The sequence below is a fragment of the Myiozetetes cayanensis genome, unplaced genomic scaffold (assembly GCF_022539395.1).
Source record: "Myiozetetes cayanensis isolate MyiCay16 unplaced genomic scaffold, myiCay2020 scf22, whole genome shotgun sequence".
Classification (NCBI taxonomy): Eukaryota; Metazoa; Chordata; class Aves; order Passeriformes; family Tyrannidae; genus Myiozetetes; species Myiozetetes cayanensis.
In genome coordinates, this window is record NW_026087434.1 from 11,087,624 (window position 1) to 11,107,509 (window position 19,886).

Sequence of the window (19,886 nt, forward strand, 5' to 3'; positions counted from 1 at the left end):
ACCAGGATCTTTCTCAAGGGGAGAAAAGGGATGTTGAGCCACCACTAACATCCTACCAGGAGATGCACACAGGACACCAGGGACAGCAGGCAGGTGGGATGGCAGACACCCACTCACAGGGTCCAGGGCTGCTGTGTCTGCACAACACGAGGAGATGCTGGCAAAGCAGCTGGTGTGGTGGTACCCACCAAAGAGAGTGGGGAACTGATGAGACACAAGTGATTTAAGGACTGGAAAACGTGCTGAGGAAAGCTTTAAAGAGACCAGGCTCTTCAGCTACCCCAAAGGGAGTCTGAGAGCTGAACAATTACAGCAAGTAAGTACTTGCAGACGAGAAAAACAACAGGAACCAAGAGGCTCTTTAATTTACTGGAGAAAGACATGAAAAAACCCTCAGCAACCAGAAACTTAAACCAGATGCAAATGTGACAATATGTGCAAATTTTTAACAAGATGCTGAAGAACTGGATGCAATTCTCCAACTCAGTGTGCCAGGAGGGAAGCATTCCTGGAGCTGTGCTTTAGTTGGACACAAACTACTCTCAGCAGAGGGAGGAAACCTCCCCAGTGGTCTTGGTCTGACCTAGTGGCTGCTGAGCCCAGCTCATCTCTTTGCAGGACTAATGCTCAGGGACTGAGGTTTCTTGTTCATGACTTTCATGAGCAGAACCAGCTCTCGAGACTCCCCACAAATGAAAGATTGTGTCACCTCGATGCTTTGGGCGTGGGAGGGTGGCAGATTGCTGAAGCCCAAGCCCAGACTTGGGAGGATGTCTCTGTTTTGTCTACCCATTAATCCCTGCAAATGATGAACATTCATCTCTATCCCTCCCCTCGAGGAATCCAGTGATGGAGTCACCCTCCCTGTCTGGAGGCTCCCCCAGAGACAGGGAAGGGACCCAGTGGAAAGCCAGGAAGGAGAGAACAACTTGTGGGCATGAGGGAGAGCACAACAAGAGACCTTCCCTTGGAGAGGCTGAGCAGCCACTGTGCCCAGGGGGCAGGAACCAGAGTCACCTGTGTTCTCCAGGAGGTACTTGAGCGAGCACTCGATGGCAGTGAAGAATCCATCCAGGACTATCTCATCCACATAATCCACATAGGCCTTCCAGGAGTCAGATGCTGGGTCTGCAAGTAAGAGGCTCTGGTTTTCCTGGAAGAAAAAGAAGATGCCTTCAAACACAGCAGGGCTGAGTCTGTTCTCCAAGAGAGCTGCCCACAGCTAAGCACTGACACCAGTGAGCCCATGGGAACCAGCCTCCTGGAGGGATGGGAGTAGTGAGGGTCTCAAAGGCTCATCCTGAGGCATGAAGAAATAGCTGGTTATCTTCAGAGCCCAAGGCCAGACAGCGACCCTCGGGAGAGGATTGGACATAAAACCATCTCCCTCCAGGCCAAGGGCTGCCCCTGGCATGCACAACACCTGGCACCAGGCAGGTGAGGAGCTGAGCTTTGGGTCTTCTCCTGGTCTGCAGAGGACTCTGAGCTCTATCAAAGATGCTGGGAAGCACCAAAGTTTGGGACAGCAGCTTTTCTCTTGTCACTCAGCTTCTCCCTCGACTGGCAGCATCACCTCCTGCTCCAAAGAGGGACAAGGAGTCTGAAATCCAAGGGTCAGCCCCAGCCAGCTGCCTCTGTTGGCAGGTAAGTACCTGGGAGAGCATTTTTCCTTGGAGCAGGATCCCAAACCCGATGCACCACTCCCCTCTAGTGGCTCCAGCAGCCAAGGCTGCAGCCAGACCCTTCCCTGGGCTGCAGCTGCTCCAGGTCCTGTCCTGAGCTGGGGCCCAGCAATGCCAGACCACAGCCCCACACCCCCAGTCCAGCTCACCCATCAGAGCCAGCATTAATTAACACTGGGTAAGATTTTCAAATGTTTTAAAGGAGCTCATTTAAGGTGCAGCAGCTCTGCACATTTTCACTGGCACAGGGACACACAGAGCCTGTGAGGAGCCAACAAACCCCAGGGAAAGTCCCCCTCACCTTCAGTAGGGAGTGGATCCTCTGCCCAGCCTCTTTGACCAGGCTGTAGTGTTTTTCCAGGTGATCCTGACAGTCCTCCAGGCTCAGCACTGAGTCCCTTTTAGAATCCTTCCTCTGCAGGATGGGCGATGCCCACGAGCCCACAATGCTCTGGATCAGCTCAACATTGTCCTTGGCTTTCTGCAGCCTCTGCTCGAGGTCCTGGACACCCTCCATGACCCCAGAGATGTGATCCCACACACCTGGGGAAAAATGAGACCACTGACTCCCTGTTTTCAGAGCTGCAGGGCCAAGCTCTGGGGCATCTTCCTTCAGAGCAGCCTCTGGCTGTTTCCCCAAGCTCTCATGTATCTCTCACCCATGCTCAAGGCAAGAGACTCACCTGGACCAGCACAGCCACTTCTACCTCCCTCCTGCCCCACCAAGCCACAGTTCAGAGCAGCACAGCCTCTTTCCTGCCAGGAGCACCCCCAGCATGGGGATGCCTGACAGCTCCTGCTCCCTGTGCCAGGATGATCTCCCAGGGACTGACCCCAGGGGGGAAGGGTGGGGAGGGTGGGTACAGCAGGCTGAGTGTCCCTGCCCTCACCACCAGAGCAGGGCCCCCCAACCCCGGGCTGTGCCTGCCCCAGGTGCATTCAGGTGCAGGGAACTTAGGGTTCCTCTGCAGCAAAATCCACCTTTATTGTACAAAGGAGGAAGAGTTTTTGAGCCTGAGGACTTCTGGTTTGCATGTTCCCCAGGGATTCACTTGGTCCTGCTCATACCACAAGCAGGACAGAAACACAAATCCCCCCTGTGAGCAGTTTGCTCTCACCAAGAGGCTCCCTCTGCTCTGCTCTGCAGCTAAAACTGCTCAGGGAACAACTTGGTTAAATCCCCCCAATGTCCCAGTGCCCAAACACACCTCCAGCTGCACTATTCCATCCTCCAGGAAAGCTAATGAGGTGGCCTGGGATGAGCTGTTCCCAGTACCAGATGGCCGGGCCAAAGGGCTCCCACTGCCTGCACAGCTGGGTGAGGAAGCAGTGACTGAGTGGCATCACTGGGGCTGGCACAGGGGGGCAGCAAGGCAGGGAGCAGATGCTTCAACCCCAGCCTTGCCAGGTCCTGCAAACCCACATCTTGCCATCTCACTGCTCACAGGGCAGCCCCTCCTGCTCAAAGCCCAGGCTGAACCTGAGGGTAGCAGGATCCTGCCCACAACCCCAGCAGATCAAGGGAATGTGGAAAGAAGCAGGAAAGCTGAGGGTTGCTCCTCATCTCCCCAGTGCCTTCTCTACTGGAGAGTCCTCTGTCCAACTGGGAACTGCCACTGGGAACCAGGAGACGGGTTGGGCACAGGGAGGAATCTGCTGAGAGCCAGTTCTGTGCTCTGTCCCCTCCCCCAGAGCCAGCTCACCCTCCATCTTCCAGGTCAGGGTTTCTTCTGCCTCTTTCAGCTTCACATCGACCTCCTGCAGCTGCCCCTGCACCAGGGGGTATTCCACCTCCAGCACTGTTCTCAGGACCTTGTTGTACCTGTTCCCCATCAGCTCCAGGCTGGCCACCAGCTGCCGGTAGGACTCCCTGGAGGAGTAGATTCCTGCTGCCGTGGCTGGGATGGCTCCTGCCCGGCTGCCCGACAGGTAACTCACCTCCCTGAGCACCGAGAACAGCTGGGGACACAAAACACACAGCTGAGCACGGGACAACCCTCCTCATGTCCTGGCAGACACCCTCCAACCAACCCCGAGCACCCTGGGGGTTTCCTGCTGGTTTATTCCCAAAGCAGCACACTGGAAAGGGCCTGGACACCTCCTGGTCTGTACTGCCTGTCTCCCTTGGATCTCTGATTCTGGTTTTCTTCCCAGCCAAAGGCACAGAGCTCTGTTAACTACCCAGCCTGCAAACTCCATCCAGGCTTTAAAAGACACAGTCCTCTCTGGCCCTCTCAGCCATCCTCATCCATGTGGATCCCCCCTCAGGTGATGAGGGACTCACATCACCAGTCTCTCAGCAATTCTGTTCCTGCAAACAGAGTTTGACCCTGATTTAAACATAAGATGGCTCCAGTTCTCTTGGTTTACTGGGCTGACTGGCTTTAAAGTATAAAAACATTAAAAAAAAATAATACCATGGCCCCAAGACTGGTGACTTATCTCCTCCTGTGCCCACCTTCCACCAAAGATATCCAGAGGCTTCTCCCATCCCAACCAAAGCACTCAGTGCTGGTGCATGTTTGAGGTGTGATGGGACAGGACTGAGGGGGATTATTAAATCATAAACCCAAGTATAAACAACTCACTGCAACAAAGGCAGCAGCAGTGTCTGCCAGTGCAATACATCCCCTGTGAGACTGAAAGCCTTTGCTCAGCCCAGAGCCCAGTGAGTGGCAAAATGCTCCTGTGCTCCTGGGGTGGCACATGCTGGGTGACACACAGGGTGACAGAAACTCAGCCCATCGTGTGGGCAATGGGGGGGTGAGGAGCTCTCCTGGCTGCAGATGAGCTTGGGGGGCAGCTCCCAAAAAGTCACCTTTCCCTTAGGTTAGCAGAATGTGCCATCCCCTCCTGTGAAGGTATGGGGCACATCTCTGTCTGATCCCATCCCACCCACCCCCTCTGGTCCCAGTTCCCTGCCCCTGTTTTCCATAGGAGAACTGGAATCTGCAGGTGTGACCATAAGTAGGTGAAGCCACAAGGCTGCCAGGGTTCCAGGAGCCTTTGTCACTGCCCTGGCTGACAGGCAGGGGTGACTGAAACCTCTCCAGTACTGCCTGATGTCAGCCAAACCCCAGTGTCCTGCAGAACTGGCCAAGGCCCCTGGCAGCACATTCCCTCTGGAGGAATGGCACAGGGGGATCAGGCAGTGCCTGTCAGGGGAGTCAGTCATGACACAGTGTGACAGTGAAAACAAAGAAGAAAGAAGAAAGAAGAAAGAAAGAAGGGGTGAAGAGGGGTGCAGGGGACAGTCTGGAAAGGTGGAAGAAGTAGGATGTGGTGGGAGGAAAAGGAAAACCAGGGGCTGAGGAAATGAGAGGGCAAATGAGACAGAACCAAGCTCCCCTCCCTCCTCTGCACTGCAACATCTCGACATCCCCACCATGGGCTGGGGGGTCTTCTCCTCTCTCCCCTCCTCCATGGAAGGTGACCTCTGGAATGCATTTCCATGCTGAAGAGTGGCAAGTACATCCTCCCCTCCAAGCAAAACCAGGTGCTCCTGGTTCTGTTGGTCCTGGAGGGGCTGCTGAGCAGGCTCTGAGGGCCATTGGAGCATCCTCAGTGTGCTCAGAGAAAAGCAGCCCAGCAGCACTCACACACTGGAGCTGAGGACAGGCACACTCAGCACATGCCAGGCTCCAAATCCCATCACCAGTGGGAAGGGTAGAAAATATCCCCTGGGCCCAGTCGGCTCCCACCTTAGCAAGGAGCTTTCAAGGAGATGGACAAGTCCTTTGACTGAGGTGCAAGCTGGAATGAGATCTAAAACCTAAACCCTTTCCTTGGGCAGCAGCAAGCACCAAGGACAGGGGCAGCTTTGGATGTCAGTGTTTCCAAGGCCACTGCAACTCCTCCCCTTCCCAGCAATGAGCATTTTTACAGCCAACAGCCCCTGGTTCCCACCAGGCCCAGAAGCTCTCAGCTCATCTGTGCTCACTGCTGGCTCAGACCCCGCTCCTGCTCCAGGGGACCCTGAACAGAACTTAAATCTATCATCAGCCTCATGCCCTGCAGTGAAGGAAACATTGGAGTCACAAAACAAACCCTTGTTGGGTGTTTTACACCCTCTCAGAAGCTCGGGTTTCAGGTACACATAACACAAACCCGTCTCTGGAGATGATGTCCCAACACTCCCCACACCAGTATTGACACTGGTGTGGATGTGCTGACACCAGTTACACACCTTCTGCCACTGGTTCTGACTAGAATTTGCTCTGCTAAAGCTGTGACCCTGATATTTCTCTAGGAGACAGAGCCCAGGAAGGCGATGGTAAATCCACGTCACCCACCACAGAAAGGGTTCCACAGACCTCAGAGAACAGACATGGTACCAACCCCCCCAGACCTGTGCACAGTGGAGCACAGCCTGGGGACATGCCATGAGAGGCAGGAGGGAGGCAGCAGTTCCTACCTGGGGATCAAAGTTGACAGTGATCAGTTTGGTCTCTGGGTCTCGCCGGATGAGCGGCTGAGTCAGGTTGTACTGAGATTTTTCTGAGACTGTCTGGGACCAGTCCAAATACAGTTTGTCCTGATACCTGACAGAAAAGAGAAACATCCCCATGTGCTTACCAAGCCAGTAGACCATGGCATGTAACTGAATGGAAGCCCTGTCCAATCTGAGGATTAAAACCATGAAGAAATATTAAAAACCCATCCATGCCATCTTCCTAAAAATCGTGGCTTCCAAGACAAACACCCAAACACCAGTGATGGCATCAAAGCAAGAGGACAAAGCTCTCTCAAGTACCAGTTTTAGCAGAGGATTCAGATTTGTAGGCAGACTTTCCAAAGCATTTACAAAGCGACAGATCAGCAGCTGATGGGCATTTCCAAAGTGTTTAAGCAGGGTGAGTGCCACAAACCCACAGGGATGCTGGGGGTAGCTGCAGCTCTCCTCACTTCTCCCAGTCAGTGCAGAGAGACTGTGACACCACTGGGATGGGAGTACAGAGGGAAGAACAGGGGTCTGGTACCTCACATGTCATGGACAGCCCCAACCACCCAAGGAACAAAGTCTCTTCTGAATCAAGTTGTCACCTGAGCACCTTGGTTGGGAAATGTCACCGAAAACCAGCACCTCTGTTGGGTCACCCAGACCCTCTTTGGGGCTGCTCCCTTCGGAAGGGCTGTGCTAAATTATCCCTTATCCAGCCTTTGTTCTGGTTCTGGGGAACAGGACTCCCTCCATGCCCCCTGCAGGACCCAGCAGCCTTCACTGCTGACAGGGATGAGGCCCTGCAGGGATCTCCTTCCTGGGGAAGAGGCTCCCCTGAAAAGTCAGCCCAGAGCAACCAGTTTAACATGAAACATTGAGATACCAAGTCATGGGCAATGAATCCCACTCCAAACTGTGCAATATAAACATTACAGCCACTGCAAACACCATCAGTGAGTGGGCACGAGTGGGCAGAGACTTCTTCCCCTGCCCAGGCTTTCTACCACAGCAGCTCCTACATCCCACAGCAGCTTTTTCCAAAGTTTCTTTGGGCTGACAGGATCCCTCCTCCTCTCCCAGCAGAAAACTCCCTCTGGCTTAGGAAGAGACATTCCCAGGCCCTGGGCTGGTGGATGTGCTGGAAGGTAGCTCAGAGGAGGAGAAGGTTTCCTCACACAGGGCCTGAGCCCCACTCACCTGTCGAGCAGCTGGATCATTTCCTCATATTTCTGTACCACCCTCCTTCCTTGGGCAGAGTCCAAGCACCTGGAGACACAACAGACCAGCTCAGGGCTATGTTTAGTCCTGGCAGGCTGCAAGCTGTATTTACCCCTTCCCAAGAACCCCCACCAGACTGCAGGCAGGTCACTGCTGGGTGAATGACTGTTGGGTGATGAGAATTCCAGCACTGGTTCATTTTCTTGTCCTTGGGAGACTGTTTAATGCTGAGAAAGCTCACTTCTGTCAGTACCCGAGGGCTGGGCTACTCCCAGGCAGGTCCTGGAGACCAGGCTGAGTGGGATTGCAGTGAGAAAGATTCTCACAAAATCACAGAATATTCTGAGTTGGAAGCACCCCCAGGGATCATCAAGTCCAACTCTAAGATGAATGGCCCATACATCAAACCCATGGCCTTGTTGTTATCAGCACCACATTCTCACCCCAGTACTTCTTCAGTTGCAACCTAGCACTGTGTCTGAAAGCTGAAGTGCCCATCTGCTACCCCACTGTGCCTCTCACCCATTTCAAAACAAGCCCAGTTAATGAGTTTCTTTGAAAAGACAGGATGGCAGGGAAGGGAACAGCACCAGTGCACTCCCTCCAATCCTCCACTGAGGATTGTCCGAGCTGGAACCACGGGACACCATTCAACTCAGAAAGAATATTGGACTGATTAGAGACAAGATTTCAAGATGGCCATAAAGCAGCTGATCTGGAGCAGACACTCACAGGTGTGGGATGTGCCTGAGCTGATCAAAAGGCCTCTGGATCCGCGCTCGCAGCTCCCGAGCCCAGGCCAGCGCTCCAGCCACGGAGGGCATGTTCTTGTGCAGGGGGGGAGACCCTGGGGGGACATGGAGACAGCATTTCACTGAACACAGCACTGTAACCCCAAAGATAAACCAACAGGCACTGTAACCCCAAAGAGACACCAATAGGAATCCATCTGCACAAACTGCCCTGGTTTCCCAGCTTCTTCCCTGAAATCCGGTGTCTGCTACATGATGTAGGTCTGGGACAAATCCCCCTGTGCCCCTGGACCCTAAGTGAGGGATCACAGGAGAAGCCCAGCATGTGGTAGAACCAGAGCTGTGCCTGGGGTGCATTCCCTGCTCCCCATAAACACCAGGGGAGCCATTTCTGCCCAGGAGCTCCTTGTGACCATCCCACCTAACACCCACAGAACAACACCCCCCAAATCCACAGCAAATCCTGCACTCATTCTCTCTGGACTCCCAGCTCTGCACTGGTTCCAGAACAGTCTTCCTGAGGCAAGGAAAAGGGCTGTTGTTCAAAAAGACACACTAATCCTCATAATCTGACAGGAGTCTCCCCATTCCCTCCTGTGCCAACATTCAAGGGAAATAATAAACCTGGAAAAGGCTGACAAAACCCTTAATTCCCAAGTCCCCCTTCCTTCCATACTCAGCATTACATGGGAGAAGCTCAGCATGTGCCCTCATTCCCACTCGCACATACACCTTTAAAAAAGGATATTCCAACAGATTATTTGCTTCAATGCCAAGAACAGAGCATTCCCAGGCATTTCCATTTCCACAGGGAGCTATAGGGGCTGAAAACCTTTGCACTTTGAGAAGTCCTGATTTCCTCAGCAAAAGCAAATTATTTCTCCCCCCCAAATTAATATAAATCAAATTTTCTGTAAGGTCATTTTTTTCCTCAGCACACAGGGCACCCACCGAGCTTGAGCCCTGCCTGGGTGTGGCTGCAGTAGATGAGCCTGGTGTGGTCCAGGGCAGTGCTGAACATGCTGATGAGAACAGGCCATTTGTCAGCAGCAACTGCAGCGATCACTGGACGCTCCAAAAGGCTCTGGAACATGGTCAGCAACTGAGGAGGGGGAGAAGCAGGGAAAGAAATGAGGAAAAAATTCACACTTCTGCAAAGAGACCCACTGGGATTTTCCTCACTGACCCAGATGCTTCACCTTTCTCAGTAGCCCAAAAGTCTGCACTGATGAGCAAAGGGAATTTTTTTTTCCCCCCTGCTTTTCAAGTGTTTCCTCCCTTTCATAGAATCATTAAGGTGGGAAAAGACCTCCAAGATCATTGGGTCCAACCTTTGACCGAATCCCACCGTGCCCACTAAACCACATCATGGAAAATATGAGAGATGCTCAGACTTTCTCTGGGGGTGAACCATATTCCCACTGCCATTCTTCAAATGCTTCAAAATGTGTTACTTAAAAAATAAACAACAAAACCTCAGAAAGATAAATACTATCACTTCTATGACTTTCTATAGTCTTTTCCACGATTATATTGAAATCTTTCAGAAAATACATTTACTTTCTCTGCAGGATGGATTCATTGGTAAACAAACCAGGCTCATTTCTAAAAAAACCTCAGTTTTCAAAGTCAAAATGCATCCATGTGTTAACTAAAACAACAAATTGATATTAACAGTGATCATCTGGGTTTAACAGCAGCTCTCACCAGGAAATCAGAGAATCACGGAATGGTTTGGGTTGGAAGGGATTTTAAGGATCATCTCATTCCACCCCACTGACATGGGCAGGGACACCTTCCACCAGACCAGGTTACTCCAAGCCCTGCCCAACCTGGCCTTGAAAATCCTGGAGAAAGCATCATCTCCTCCAGCCCACAGGCAGACCAGTAAAACTTCTGGCATCCAACAGCCTGATTTGAGTGATTTCTTTGACTACCCTTCCTCAAACTGAGTAAAGGTCTGTTCTGTTTGTGTCTTAATGGGAAGAGCAGGAACACCCCCAGGGTTTCCAGAGCCACCATGGCACAGCTCAGGAGGGACCCACAGGCCTGAGCATCCCTCACCACATCCAGCCCAGCAGCTCAAGTGTCACTGTCCCCCTGTCCATCCCGTGGCAAACTCCAGCCCCACGTGCCTCCAGCACTGCCTGGGACAGGCCACTTGTCACTCCCCAAGGCAAACTGGGACAAGGGAGGGGACACACCAACCTTGAAGACGTGCTCCAAGTCCAGGGTGTCATCAAAGGCCTGGGTGAACACAGTGCTCAGCCGGTGGTCGATGTCCTCCACTTTCTGCTGGAAACCCAAGGCATCCTGCTCAAACTCCTGGGGGAAGGGGACAGTGAGCTGTGAGACAGCACCAGGGAGATATTTCCTCTTCTTATTCACCAGGAATTAAACCACTCCTCTGGCCAACCTGCAGCCAAGTCCCACAGAGTCGAGACACTCCTGTCCCAAGTTGGATCAGGACCCTCCAGGATGGATCCACAGTCCAAGGGGCACTAACTTCAACCTAGACACAAGACAGACCTTTAACCACACTCTCTTACCCTGCACTTGATCTGAAGACCACACCATCATCCAAAAAACCCAGAGATGCACTTGCTGAGTTCCAAATCCCATCTACTTTCAAGCCAAAACATGGCCATGGTTCTGTTCATCGGGTAACTCCAAGTGGGGCAACAACAAAGGCAGTTCCAAAACACTTGGCATGGGCTGCCCGAGGGGGCTGTGGAGTTCCCACTCTTGGACACTTTCAGCCTCAGGGGTATTAATCTGGTTACAGCCCTGCTCCAGCTGGGCCTCTTTTGAGCAGGGAGGTGGACTGGGTGATCTCCAGAGGTCCTCTCCAACCCCAACAGCTCTGTGTTTCTGTAATTCCCATCAGCTACTGGCACTGCTTTCCTTACCCAGTTGGAATAAATCCTTTGAAGTTCAAATGTCAAATCTAGGCTTTTTTTCCTACAGGTAGAAGAGTCCATATCAAAGTCTGAACCTGACAAATGGGGAGGCTTTCAGGGCTTCTACCGTGGCTTGGCCAAAGCCACCAAAAATGAGGCCATGTGTCTTGTTTCTGGAAGAAGAGAGCATAAGGCAACAGCTTTTGCTGGGATCACTGCTCAGCTCCAGCAGCAACAGATGCCATGTTTGAGCTAAGAAAGAGGCTTAGAGAGTAACAGAGGGTACAAAACTCAACCACTGAGGGAACAAGCACAGCTCAGAGTCACATAACACACCACGGGGTCACTGGAACCAAACCAGCTCCTGCAGAGCCACTGCCACACTGTCACCCTCCTTCAGAGCCACTGCCACACTGTCACCCTCCTGCAGAGCCCTCCCTCCTGAAGGAGAGGGAACATGGAGCAAGGGGTTTTCCAGCAGGATTGTCCCAGGCAGCACCAGGGATGTGCCACCCACTGCAGAGGTGGACCAGGAGCTACAGGAGCAAAGCACAAGCCAGCCATCCCCACAGCAGGCAGGTCCCAGCACCAAAGGAGAGGCTCCCACCCCCAGCCCAGCCACCCCTCACAGCTGCTCCAGTGTAACCCTGGAGCCCCTCCCCACAGAGCTGCTCTCAGGCCACCTCTCCCTCCTCCAGCTGTGGGGACAGGCCTGACCACGTCCTGCTCACCAGGCACAGGGGATCCCTTGGGAAATGCCATTCCCACTGTTCCTGAGCAGCTCCCTGCTGGTGTCACAGCCTGGGGCAGGAGCTCTGAGCAGTCTGGCTGTCCATGGCACATTGGCTTTGCCCTGTGTGTGCCACCCCCGTGGCCATAGAGCCATGACCCACAGGGCTGGGGATATTCCTTTAATAAAGAACTGCTGATAATCAGAGTCCCTGAATTCTGAGAGCTGAGATGCCACATGTTTATGCAGACAGGGGCAAACACATCCCCAGGGACTGTGGAGCTGGCCCTCATCCCAAAACCAGGCACCAAAGCAGGAAAGCAAAGGGAGGGGGACAGGCACAGGTCAGACACACCAGTAGGGAAAGCTGGGGAAAGGCTGGGGAATTCGGGCTTCCCACCTGCACTGGTCTAAGGTCCTGAACCAGCAAGGTATAGTAGATGTGGAGCTGCAAGAACTCCCAAATCTCTGCAGGAAAGGCCAACAGCTCCCTTTTCCTTCAGTGACAAATCCCATCACAAAGAAGAAGCTGGGAAGGAGCCAGCAGGAGCCAGGGCTCCATCACAGAGGGGGCTGCTGCTCTGGGAACACAGATGTCCTGCTGGTGCTCCTGCAGGCTGGTCCCACCTACCGTGCTGGCCAGGTCGAGGCAGTCGTAGCTTCGCTCTGCAAACACCCTGTAGGCCTCCTGGAACTCCTCATGCATGTCCAGCACCTGCTGGCCCAGGGCCCTCCCTCTGATCCCGCTGAACTCCATCTTCTCCAGCTTTGTCAGGTCCAAGGCTGTGGTCAGGAGACCCTGCAGAGCCAGTGGGGGCACACACAGGGTCAGATGGTGACAAAGAAGATGTCAACAGTTGTCACAACACTGTGCTGTGTCTGCTGCCCTGCTGAAGGATCCCCCCAGGCACACCCCGGGGGAGTGACACAACTGGGAAGTGGGGAGCCACCTGTCCTGGGCCACCTGTCCCTGCTCACAGCACATCCCTCTCCAGAGGGTCACTGCCCTGCCTAGGTGGCCTTGTCTGCTGAAAGGAGGACACAGGTCCTTCCTTCCCAACCTCAGGTGGCAGGGGAGCAGGGCAGGGCCTGGCCCCCCAGGAGGTGCCCCACTGACCCAGCTGTGGCAGCTCTGCCCCCCCACACCCCATCCATTCTTTCTGCTCAGGCTAAATAAGGTCTGTTTTCCCAGAAGACCAGGAGAAATGCTCTGTTCTCCAGCACAGGAATGTCCTGCTGGCTGTCCAGCTTGCTGTGAGCTTGGGGACAACCCCAAAAGCTGAGCTGAGCAGGTATGGAGCTTCACCCCCAGCTAGGCAACACTTGGCCAGCACCTCCCAGGGGTTGCCAAAGGGGTCCCAGAACACAGCTGGCCCTGTGTCCACTGGTACTACTCTGCACCAGCCAGCACAGTCTGGTCACCTGCACACCAAATCCTACTGGAAACCATCATTGCCAGAGAGCTGGAATTGTTCAGTCTCAAGAAAAGAAGGCTCTGAGGAGACCTTAAAGCCCAAGTGGTGCCTGGGCTCGAGGGGAGCGTGTGGCCTCTCCAGGTCAGGCAAGACCCAGCCCTCGAGAGTCTCTGCAGGCCACAAAAGGGCCAGGAGTTTGTACTGGCTTATTTACAGCCCCAAAGTCCCCATCCCCTGCTCCAACAGGAGCATGGAGTCCAAGAGGACTCTTGGGAGCACTGACCAAGCTGTGCAGAAGGACACAGCAGAAGGACTCAGACACACAAATGCACTGAGCAATATCTGGTCAAAAAAGGTGCTGGCCTTGATGCAATGGGAGATGGGACAGTGCAAAGAGCAGCCCCACTCCCTGCCATCAGGGGAGGCCACAGGGAGGGAAGATACCAGCAAATGAGTTCATGGCTGCAGAGCTCTCCTGGTGGCTTGGAATACTCTTCAAGACCAGAGTCTCACCTTCACCATCTCCAGCCTCTTCAGGAAGCTGTCCAGCCTTGCAAACACCATCCTGGAGTGGAAGTCCCACTTCCTCACTTCCTGGCCTGGCTCATAATACATGTGCAGGTTTTCCCGTCTCTCCTCAAACACCCCTTTGAAGCCATTCAGGATGTCAAGCACTGTTTGCACCTTGCCCAGGCTCTCTTCCATCTCTCCTTTCAGAAGGTCCTCTGGAGACAGGTACACCACTGCCTGGAAGAGCAAAATCACACCTGTGGGGTCACTTCTGCCAGCACAGCAGTGACTTCTTGCACCGAACATGTCTGCCCCTGCCTCTGAAATTCAGAATCGCTCTGCCAGGGAAGGACGGAGGATAGGAGGAGAGAAGAGACATTCATAAAAAACTTCCCGTGGCAAACACAGGTGCCACAGACACACACCTGCTGGATGAGCAGGTTGCAGATTTCCTGGAGCAGAACTATGATCCTCACAGCCACATTGTAGTGCTTGCAGGTGGCCCAGATCCAGCACACCATGTGGAGCAGAGGGGCCAGGAAAGGCTTCACCTTGCTGAACTCCACAGCCTCTATGTCCTCCAAGGGCCGCTGCAGGGGTGTCAGGTGCAGGTGGATGTCCTGAGCTTCAGCCAGAGCTGTGGGAAGCGATGGGAGCAGTGGTGAGAGCTGCTGGGCTGTGGGGTCAGCAGTCAGCACCACGGTGAAGCTGTCCCAGCATCTCACCTGCCTCAACGTCCCTGAGCATGGATTTGAAGGCTGGGACATAGATGCTCTTCACTCTCTCCAGCACCTCCATCATGTTCCTGACCTTCCTCGACCTCAGCTGGTCGTAAATACATTCCAGCTCCTCGCACCTGCAGCAGCCAAGACAGGTCACCAGCCCATGCTGGGGCAGCACCAGCTGTCCCTCCACAGCACCCATCTCCCCTGGGCCTGATCCAGGATCTCCTGCAGCTACACATGGACTGAGTCCCAGCAGGGAAAGGGAACAGGACCCACCCTGCAGGACAGCCAGGGGTGCTGGGAGTGAGCATGAGAGCAGCTCTGCTGGGGGCAGGGCTCTGCTGAAAGGAGCCATGTGGTGTTTCTGCAGGCACAGTGACAGCTCTGCAGCAGGCAGGGCTTTGTCCCGGCTCAGCCTGAGCCAACTCAACACAAAGGTTTCCAAAGGGCAGGATCAAATTCCACCCCCTGGCTCATCTAACCCCACTCTGGCATCGACAGCCCAGCAGCAGCAGCCAGCTGAGGGCACAGAAGGCATCCATCAGCTCCACTCTGGGGCTGGTTCCCAGGGCACAGTGAGGGAAAGAGCATTTCCAAAACGTTTCCCTCGTGGTGGAGCCCTGAGCTGTGCTGGGGCCCAGTTAAACCCAGCCAGCTGCCCAGCAGCTCCCAGGCACCTTGAGGTCATCATTATTTCATGTGTGGGAGCAATTTTCCTCGGCTCAGGTCCCTGCATGACCCCGAGCAGCTGCTCTTCTCGGCTCACAGCAGCAGCAGCTCTGCCTGCACCAGCAGCTCCCTCCACCCAGCCCAGCACCAGTGCCCACTGTGCCCTGGGCAGGCCCCCAGGGTACCTGTTCTTCCAGAATTCCAGTTCCACCTTCGGGTTGGGGTTGCTGCCTTGCAGGAGAGGCTCTGAGGACTCTTTCTTCAGCGCTCTCTGGATCTGGTGGCTCCAGTCGATGATGGCTGACTCGGTGGCATGGACGAGGGATTTATCAACCAGCTCCAGGCTGCACAAAACAGACCTCATGGATCACTTGGCTTCCCACTCAGCCATGTGGATGCAGCTCAAACAACCCCTTGGGCAGCTGGGTTTTGCAGTTACAGTCTAGATTCATATTTCAAAACCACAAAACAATCAAACACATAAGATTTTGTCTTTGTTTTAAACGGGGATTAAAGCCTAGAGGAAATGGATGAAGCTCCACAGCAGAGTGGGCAACAACACGTTGGTCATGAAGTGAATCCCCACAAAGAGCCAGCTGCCACTCCTGCACAGTCACTGTCACACCAGATCCTTTTGTGTTCAGTGTCTGACCTGCACAGTTATACCCCCAGCAAGTCTCTCTCTACCCATCCTGTTCTCCCTGATTCTATTCTACCTTCCCACAGACCTTCACCTGCTTCATTCAGAGAGAAAGGACGCAGAGTGGGTGAGGTCAGGTCACCCCCCTGCCTTGGGAGCAGTAACTCCTCATTCCATCCCACTCAGGAGATAAAACCACACAGGGTCATACTCACAATCTCTCGTTTTCAGGATCAATGTTCTCGATTCCCTCCGAGCCAGCTGGAAGAGGCAGCAAGGTCTTGCCCTTGACTTGACCAACAACCATGAAAACAGTTTTTTTTAGGCTGTGGACATGATGGATGATGTCCTGTGACACCACTCGTGGCCAGCCCTGGTGGTTCTTGCGGTTGGTCAGGATGGGCACAATCACCTACAGCAGGAGCCATGGAAGAGCAGTGGAGAGGAGCTGAAGGAGGGCAGGGTTAGGTTGGATAATAGGAAGAAAGTCTTCCCTGTGAGGGTGGGGAGGCCCTGGCACAGGTTGCCCAGAGAAGCTGTGGCTGCCCCTGGATCTCTGAAAGTGTTCAAACCAGGTTGGATGGGGCTTGGAGCAACCTGGGCTGGTGGAAGGTGTCCCTGCCTATGGCAGAGGGTGGGACTGGATGATCTTTAAGGTCCCTTCCCACCCAAACCATGCTGTGATTGGAAGATTCTTTGAGAAAAAGTGCTGCAGGAGACAGACAGGCCACCAGGCTCCACAGTCCTGACTTGGCCAAGCCTGGAGATCCATGCTCATCACCGTCCCAAGCAGTTCCCTACCTGTGTGAAACAAGGGCAGATGATGATGTAGGGCCTCCTTCCAGCCCACACTGCTCCTGGTGAACCCTCTCCCCTGAACCCAGGCAGCTGAGAAGGGTGAAAACCAGCAAAGTGAGCTGACCCACCCTCGGGCTCTCCCAGCCTCTGAAACCACAGACAGCTCTGTGGGGTCTTATCCTTGGCTCTTCCCACATCTCCCAGTGCTGATCCCCCAACCCAAGGGCTTCCCTGCACAGAACCCCCCTGTGTGCAGAGATGGAAGGTCCTCTGGTACCTCCTGGGATCTGTCACTGCGAGAGGGTACGGAGAAACTACACGCAGACCAATATGATCAAGAGGCAGAATCCCGTTTATTATGCGTTACAGTTTCCATTATATACTTTTCTTACACATACATGTTCTTACACGATTGGTTGGAAATAGTTAAACACACTTTTCAGCACTTAGTACTTGCTATCCTGTGATTGGCTCATACGTAGTTGTCCAGGCACATCTTCTTGCCTTTTCTCCCTGCACTTTCTCTCTGCCCTTTTTCTCCGCCTGTTTCTCTTTGCTGCTATCTCACAGTTAGCATTCTTGCAGGCTGACATCAGTGCCAGTACTTTTCCTGAGGTAAAGTCCTTGGTTGATTCAGGCTTAAGGCCCACTAACAGCTTGTCCACAGCCTGCTCTTTAGACAGGTATCCCACAGGGATCTACTGCTGCTGAGGGTTCCTCCATCCCCACTCCAACCACACTGTCAGCCTGGAGCACAGCCACTCTTTAGGTTATTTTCTCAGGTTGCAGCCCATTAAATATGATTTCTGTCTCTGGCAGGGAAGTTGCAGGGTCTGCGCTGACCCAGCACACACAGACCCATGGCTGGGCTGGGCTTGCCTGGACCTGAGCTGCTTCTGGCTTGTTTGTGACAGCAACAGTGCCTGTCACCCACCCTGGGCTGGCTCTGGGACTGGAGCCAGGTCGTCCCTGGTGACAAACAGCCTTTGTGTGACCAGGCTTGGGAGAGGCCAAAGGTATAAAACCAGATACAAATGGACATGGAAGCAAAAAGGAACAAAGCAGCCCAGCACCACCATGGGGCCGTCCTAGGGTGCTAAAGATTCTTTGCCTCATGCCTGAGGAAGAGCAAGAGCAGCAACCACAGTGCCCAGGGAGCCTTGGGAAGGGGGGGCACAACCCCAGGACCCACAAGCAGACCCAGAGAGCTCCCCTTCAACTGCTTCAGCTGCACTTCTAGCAGGAGTTGTCTCTATTACTCAAAGCACATGGACTGCCAAAGAGAGCAATGTCATAACCAGTCAAAGAAGCTGTTCATTTTCTTCTGGATTGTTAAAATGACAACTGGGCCCCCAATGAACCCCCCAGCCCCACAGCACCGAGGTGTGTCCCCTGCAGCCATCACAAGGGGTAGGTGTCACAAGCAGGTGAGGTGGCCCAAGCTGTGACCCACAGACATGGTTTGGTGGGTCAGTTCCTGGTGCCCCAAACAACCCACAGAAAGCCTGACACAAAATGTTTATTTCACTGAAAAATTCTTCTAAGATTGTCCTAAAAACTTGTGACAAAAGCTTCCGGGAGAAGTGCTCATGCTGCAGGCAGAGCCACACCTGAACCAGGCTCAGGAAATTCAGTGCCTTTTCCACTTACACACAGACCCACCCCAGCCCCTATGGAAATACCACATCTGCCTGCACAGGGGAGGGACCAAAGTCTGCAATTGCAGCTGGGATGTGCAAAACCAGGTGCTGAGGGCAGCCAGAAAGCAGCATCTAAGAGGATCTGGGGAGTGTTCTACCCCAGCACCTCCCTGCAGCACATGGTGTTTGCAGTGCCCGGTGTGTCTCCCAGCAGTGCCCACAGACAGAGCAGAAACTGCTGCTTGAGCCAGCTTTCCAAACCCCAGGGCTCATCCAACACCCTGGGAGAAGAACTCCCCATGTGCACAGTGTGTTAACACACGAAACCCCGAGAGCCAGCCTGGCAGCCTGCTCTTGGGAATCCAGGATCAGTCACCATCCCAATACACCAAGAGCATCATCTGAGCTTTGCAAAGCAAGCAGTTCCTCTGCTTTCCCATTCAGCCTCCTGCTGGGACCTCTCCAGGCCAGGGGCTGTTGGGAATAAATTCAGACAGTGGTGTCTGGGTCAGGCTAATAACACAGGAAGGAGAAAGTTCTTGAGCCTCTTGAAGATCCCTCTGGAGAAACATCAGCCCACCTGAGGTAACTGTGCACTGACCTGCCAAAGGCTCTTTTGAACATCAGGGAAACACTTTTTCATGCTGAGGGTGACCCAGTGCTGGCAGAGGCTGCCCAGAGAATGGGAAGTCTCCATCCACAGAGATACTCAAAAGTCACCTGGATGTGGTCCTGGGCAACTAGTTCTGGTTCTGGGTGGCGTGGCTTGAGGTGGGACCTGGACCATATAGCCCTGAGATGTCCCTTCCAGCACTGACTGTCACAGAATCACAGAATGGTTTGAGTTGGAAGGGACCTTTTTAAAGCTCACCCAGTCCCACACCCTGCCACGGGCAGGGACACTTTCCACTAGCCCAGGTTGCTCCAAGCCCCGTCCAGCCTGGCCTTGAACACTTCCAGGGATGAGGCAGCCACAGCTTCTCTGACTCTCAGGAACCCATTCCGTGATTCTGTACAGTGGGTCAGTCCCACACGGACACCCCTGCGAGACGGCCCGGAGCCGCCGCGGCTCGGGATTTCGGGTTTTGTTTTAGGGAGCTCTACAGCCGCCGGCGCTGCCTCGCTCCCCCTTACCTCCTCCAGCAGGGCGGCGAAGTGCGCCAGGGGGTCGGCGGGGAGGTCCCCGCAGAGCAGCTCTGCGGGGCCGGGGCCGGCTCCGGGCGGGCGGAGGAAGAAGACGGCCTTGCTGGCGGCGGGGGGCGGCGGGGGCGGCCCGGGGCGCAGCCCCAGCTCCCCTCCGGGGCCGCGCCAGGCGAGCAGCGCCGGCCCCGCCGCGCCCCGCACGAACCCGCGCAGCGCCCGCGCCGCCCCCGCGCAGCGCTCGGCGGGCACCGCCAGCGCCCGCGCCGCGCCCCGGCAAACCCGCTCCGACACCGGGTCCGGGGCCTCGGGGGGCTCCGGCCCCCCCGCACCGGGGTCCTGCGAGGGTTCCGAGGGCTCCGGCCCCACGGCCCCGCGCTCCCCGCCGGGCTCCGCCGCCTCCATCCCGCCCGCACCGCCGAGTGTTTGCGGGAGCTGCCGCCGTTGCCCAGGAGACTCCCGGGAGCCGCTCCCGCGTCCCGCCGGGAAGCGAGGGCGGTCCCAGCCTTCTCCCACCTCCTCCGGCCCGTTTCCCTCACTGTATCCCCAGAGCGGTTCCCCAGCCGGGCTCAGAGCAGCTCAGAGCACAGTCCCGGGAGTTCTTCCACGCCGGGCACAGACAGGTC

At 54.7% G+C, this 19,886-nt stretch overlaps 1 protein-coding gene across 1 annotated transcript; it reads right to left on the reverse strand.

Annotated features, from left to right (window-relative positions):
* Nucleotides 1-44: 44 nt before the first annotated feature.
* LOC126642207 (dynein axonemal heavy chain 9-like) lies at nucleotides 45-19,665 on the reverse strand. Its single transcript, XM_050319635.1, has 15 exons — nucleotides 19,469-19,665; nucleotides 19,255-19,366; nucleotides 15,898-16,094; nucleotides 15,228-15,386; nucleotides 14,374-14,504; nucleotides 14,074-14,285; nucleotides 13,652-13,885; nucleotides 12,355-12,522; nucleotides 10,302-10,418; nucleotides 9,045-9,195; nucleotides 8,074-8,188; nucleotides 7,321-7,389; nucleotides 6,097-6,223; nucleotides 1,018-1,153; nucleotides 45-52 (listed from the first exon to the last, which is right to left on the reverse strand). The coding sequence occupies exons 1-15, from the start codon at nucleotides 19,663-19,665 to the stop codon at nucleotides 45-47; spliced, it is 2,133 nt and encodes a 710-aa protein (XP_050175592.1).
* Nucleotides 19,666-19,886: the final 221 nt, after the last annotated feature.